Here is a 4,420-nt window from a genome sequence, read left to right as displayed (position 1 = left end):
GCTAGATGCAAAAACCCTGGGTTCAATCCTCAGTATCAGAATATGAGAAAGAAAAAGAAAGAAAAAGAAAAAGAAAGAAAGAAAGAAAGAAAGAAAGAAAGAAAGAAAGAAAGAAAGAAAGAAAGAAGCGAGGGAGCAAGAGAGGGAAAGAGAAGAGTGGGGGGAGGAAAGGAGGAAAACTAAAACCTCCAATAAAGTCCTTCTAACACCTGATCCTAAGCATGTTCCAGAACAACATAGTCTTGCAGAAATGCATGCTTAATTTATGAAGATTCTGATGGTCTGATCAAGGTAATGCATCTGTTTTCCAGCCTTCATTGTTTTTGTTTTAGTGATATCAATGAACTAGAAAGAAGGCACAGACACTGGTGGCAAGGATATTTGGATTATTTTGATGTCAAGGAGAAATTTTGACTCTTGCTATGCAGTGCATCTGCAAGAAATATAGTCATAAAAGCATGAAAGCTGAGCTGTTATTAATTGCAAATCACCTATATTCATGAATTTTCCCTAAGGGATATAGATCCAAAGAATATTTTTGGCTTGACCATTTCTTTCTTTTTCTGGTGGTACTAGGAATTGAAGCTGTGGTCTTCTCACTAAGCTATACCTTTTGTTCTTTTTTGTAATTTGAAGTTTGAAACAGGGTCTCACTAAGTCATTAGATTTCTCAGGCACGGTTCAATCTTCCAGTCCTTCCTCCTCAGCTTCCAATGGGTTAGATTATGATGTGTGCCATCCCTGGCCATCCCTAGCCTTATGATCATGGCGTGCCCTTCAGAGAAAAGCAAGTCTGTATATTTCCATTCTTATAGCTCTCATGTAACCTCTTACAATATTTTCTACAAAGAAAATGAGCATTTATAAAACTGACATTTAAAGTAGAGAAGCTATTATTATACCAACATTTTCAACACCAGCCATATTAAGAATCATAAAAATAATACTGAAGGACTTGCCCCAAAATAAAATAACATAATAAAAAGCTAATAAACTAGAAAGTGTGTTAAATTGTAATACTTAAAGAGATGCAAACTATACATAGAGAATGACAAGACTACTCTTACATCTCTTGCAAGGGAGATTTGAGCAAAGATCTATGGCTAGAAACTTCCTAGGCAAAGGGAACTCAAATATCAGGGCTCTTACATGGGAGCTTGATGTGCGTGCTCTGGGGCCAGTGAGGGGGCCAGCGCAGCTGAGCCAGCAGGGGCGGAAGGACGTTGAAGAGACAATGGAGACAAAAGAACATTGGCTTTGGGATGCTCATTAAGGATTATGAATTGATTCTGTGTGTTATGGAAAACTTCAGTAGAATTTTGACCTCATCTACCTATCTTAATTTATTTGTAGAATTCAGTTTTCTTTTTTAAGATTCAATTTGCAAAGTTCAAGTTATCAAGCATGCAAACCATTTCACTGCAGTCCTCCTGGTCTCCCAAACAGTAAGCACTTTCAATTCTCACTTATTCTTCAGAGGTTTAAAGAAAGGCATTCCCAGCCTTCATAGCTTTGACCACAGAATACCAAAGCACAAGACCAGGTGGGGCCCTCACAAGTCATATAGAATCCTACGTGCACACAGAAAACATGACTGAAGCTTCTTTACACAGAACTACTAGCATCTCCTCAGTGTTGTCATCGTCGCTCAAGTCAGATTATTCTAATGCTGAACATTTTATAACACCATATCAGGTAAGGTATCAAAATTTGACATTGAGGGACATTCTGTAAACTGAGACATGATTTTCAAAAAGAAAAAAAAATCTTTCTACATGACTAAGACCCCCCAGGAGAACCCCACATTCACACTGCTGACCCCAGCACAAATGGGCAGGGGCATGCAGCAGGGCAGGGCATAGACTCTACTTCCTCTTGTGATACCGCAATGCCTGGAAAAGCATTTATTTCAACAGCACTTTATGCTACTCATTAACTCAACATCATGAGCTTTGAATAATTTCCTACAAGCTTGTAGGTAAGTTAGGACTCTTTAAGGTGTGTAAGTACATTTGTGTGTGTGTGCGTGTGTGTATACACACATGCGAGCGCGTCAGTTATTGTATTTCTTTTTAAAACTTCATAGAAAACTCCAAGTTACTCCATATGTCTGAGAAGTGAAATATCTTCTTACAGACACTTATACCTAACTGAGCGTGCCTTGCCTTGCCTGATTCAATCACTTGTCAAACTGATACCCAACCAACAGAAAACTGGAATACTCTACTAGGGTTCTTTTGTTTGTTTGTTTTTAAGCATATTTCTTCCCAGGACCTGAGCCAGCACCTAGCTATGCTGTGTGATCCACAAATGAGTAGAATTAGTAACATGAAGCTAAATGCATAATCTTAGGTCTCATCCAGCTCTACAGAATAAGAATCTTCATTTGAGTCAGACTTTCAGGTCATCTACATGCACATTAAAAATTGAAAAGCACTAGTCTAGAGTAGTGTTTCTCTCTCCCAGCATGGTAGTAAACTGATCACCATTCTCAGAATCACCTGTGCAATGTTTTCTTAAAAAGTTTCTGGCCTGTCCCACAGAGAGACAGTCACACTCTCTTGGGGGTTCCCAAAACTGCATCACAAGTTTCTTCTCCAATCATATAGCAGTCTAATGTTAGGGCTGACAGGACAACATGTGAAGGCACGCTTTGTCTTGTTCATATCTATGATTTCTTCATGAGACTAAAAATCACTAAGCAAAGCATATGCAGGAGGTTAAAATGACCAAACTGCACATTTAGCATGGAAATACAAGCACACTCACATGACCTGGGAGATAAGAGCAAAGAACACCTTCAACACTAGATCAAAACCAGCCAAGGAGCTTCCTTTGAGCCTTAGACTGGAATGCAGACTCTCCAGTTAATTGCATCAGAGAGGAAAAAGAGTAAATGGTAAACAATAACTCCATCACACCTCTCATACTCTTCTTTAAACACCACTCTCTGTACTTTGAAACATTACTAAAATTTTATTTGATTCTAACAAGTTACTCTCAATATGGAGAGTTTGTCTTTCATATATGAAAAAATACTGAAAGTATCAAGAATATTGTGTTTTTATTCCTTCTGTATTTGGTGATGGTCTTTATTAATAATTGCTAGGGTGAATTGTTTTTTTCACATACCAAGCTGAAACCTGTTGCTCCATTTGTGCAACTCCATAGAAAAACTAGTCGACATTTTGAATGCTTAAAAAATCCAGTTATGTACAATTTTCACTTTCTGTCCAAATTAATCTTGGAAACACTGGGAATTGTAGATCATACTGCTCTCAACTAAGATCTAATATTTTAGTATTGTAAGATAGCTTGTGTTAAAATATTTAAAATATCAGCACACAGGACTTTATTTGCTCTGACTTAATATACAGAAAATTAAACAGAAGAACAAAACACATACTACTAGGAATAACAAATGATATTTGAAAAGTGTGAGCGATTTTTAACACCTTTGGGATTCTACTTTTAGAAACATGACTTACCTCAGAGTACAGGATTCCCATGTCAGTCCTCCACAGACCTGTTTCACGTCTGGGACTTCCTGAATCTTCCAGAGGTATTTCTGATTAAAATCAAACTTCTTTCCCCAGAGAAAAGTCCCTAGAAGTCCAAGCTAGGGCAAGGGTTTGCCTCACACCTTTGAGTGTTTTTCCAGCGAAGCAGAGAGCAATATGTTCCTTCTACAAACAGCAGCCTAGAGAAAGAAAGGCACTGGCTTCCCGTGGAATGACCCAGCCGTGCATCAGCGCATGTTACAACCTGAGGAGCCGGTTTCTGAGTCACATCTGCTCTGCCCGTGGCAGTGTACAAGAAGGAAGGAAGCAAAGTGGGGGGAGGGTAGAAAGTTCCTAAATTAACAGGAAGGATTCAGGGTTCAAGATAGGATGGTGTGTTTAGGACATGTCCTGTAACTAAATCTGGTTTTCAGGGGCCATTAAGAAAGGCTACCGGCCAACAGATTCGCTTGTGAGAGCCATAGGTACCTGGCCAAGGACTGAGAAACACCTCCAGATTCCTCAGACATTACCACCCACAAGGAATAGCTCCCAAGGGTTTAATCAGTCTCGTAAGCTAATAAATTAAATGTGATTTTTACTTTTTAAAATTCAATTGACACAGAATAATTATGCCCATTTAAAGGGCATAAGGTGATGATGCAGTACAAATGCATAAAATTTGGGTCATGTGCAGTTCTATCTCCTTAAGCATTCATAATTATTTTTGTATGCTGGAAACACTCTGACTCCTATCTTGTAGTTCTTTATAAGATGCACAACCAATTTTCGTGACCTATAATCACCAGACTGTGCTACAGAGCCCCTTAACTTGTTCCTATCCAATTGTATTTCTGTACAGTTATTCACCCACCTCTACCCCCATTCCTTTACGGCCTCTAGTGACTATAGTTCTAATT

At 38.7% G+C, this 4,420-nt stretch overlaps 1 protein-coding gene across 1 annotated transcript in view; it reads right to left on the bottom strand.

The window, feature by feature from the left end:
• Ankrd22 (ankyrin repeat domain 22) overlaps window positions 1-3,735 on the bottom strand; it is a 25,222-nt gene extending 21,487 nt beyond the window's left edge. Inside the window, exon 1 of the mRNA XM_023716183.1 lies at window positions 3,489-3,735. Coding sequence (XP_023571951.1) covers window positions 3,489-3,509 — 21 coding nt within the window. The 5' untranslated portion in view covers window positions 3,510-3,735. The remainder of the gene's footprint in view (window positions 1-3,488) is intronic.
• Between the last annotated feature and the right edge of the window lie 685 nt (window positions 3,736-4,420).

The sequence above is a fragment of the Octodon degus genome, unplaced genomic scaffold (genome assembly GCF_000260255.1).
Source record: "Octodon degus isolate 3935 unplaced genomic scaffold, OctDeg1.0 scaffold00046, whole genome shotgun sequence".
Taxonomy (NCBI): domain Eukaryota; kingdom Metazoa; phylum Chordata; class Mammalia; order Rodentia; family Octodontidae; genus Octodon; species Octodon degus.
The sequence above is the reverse complement of the archived record's forward strand: the minus strand, read 5'-3'. Positions and strand labels throughout refer to the sequence as shown.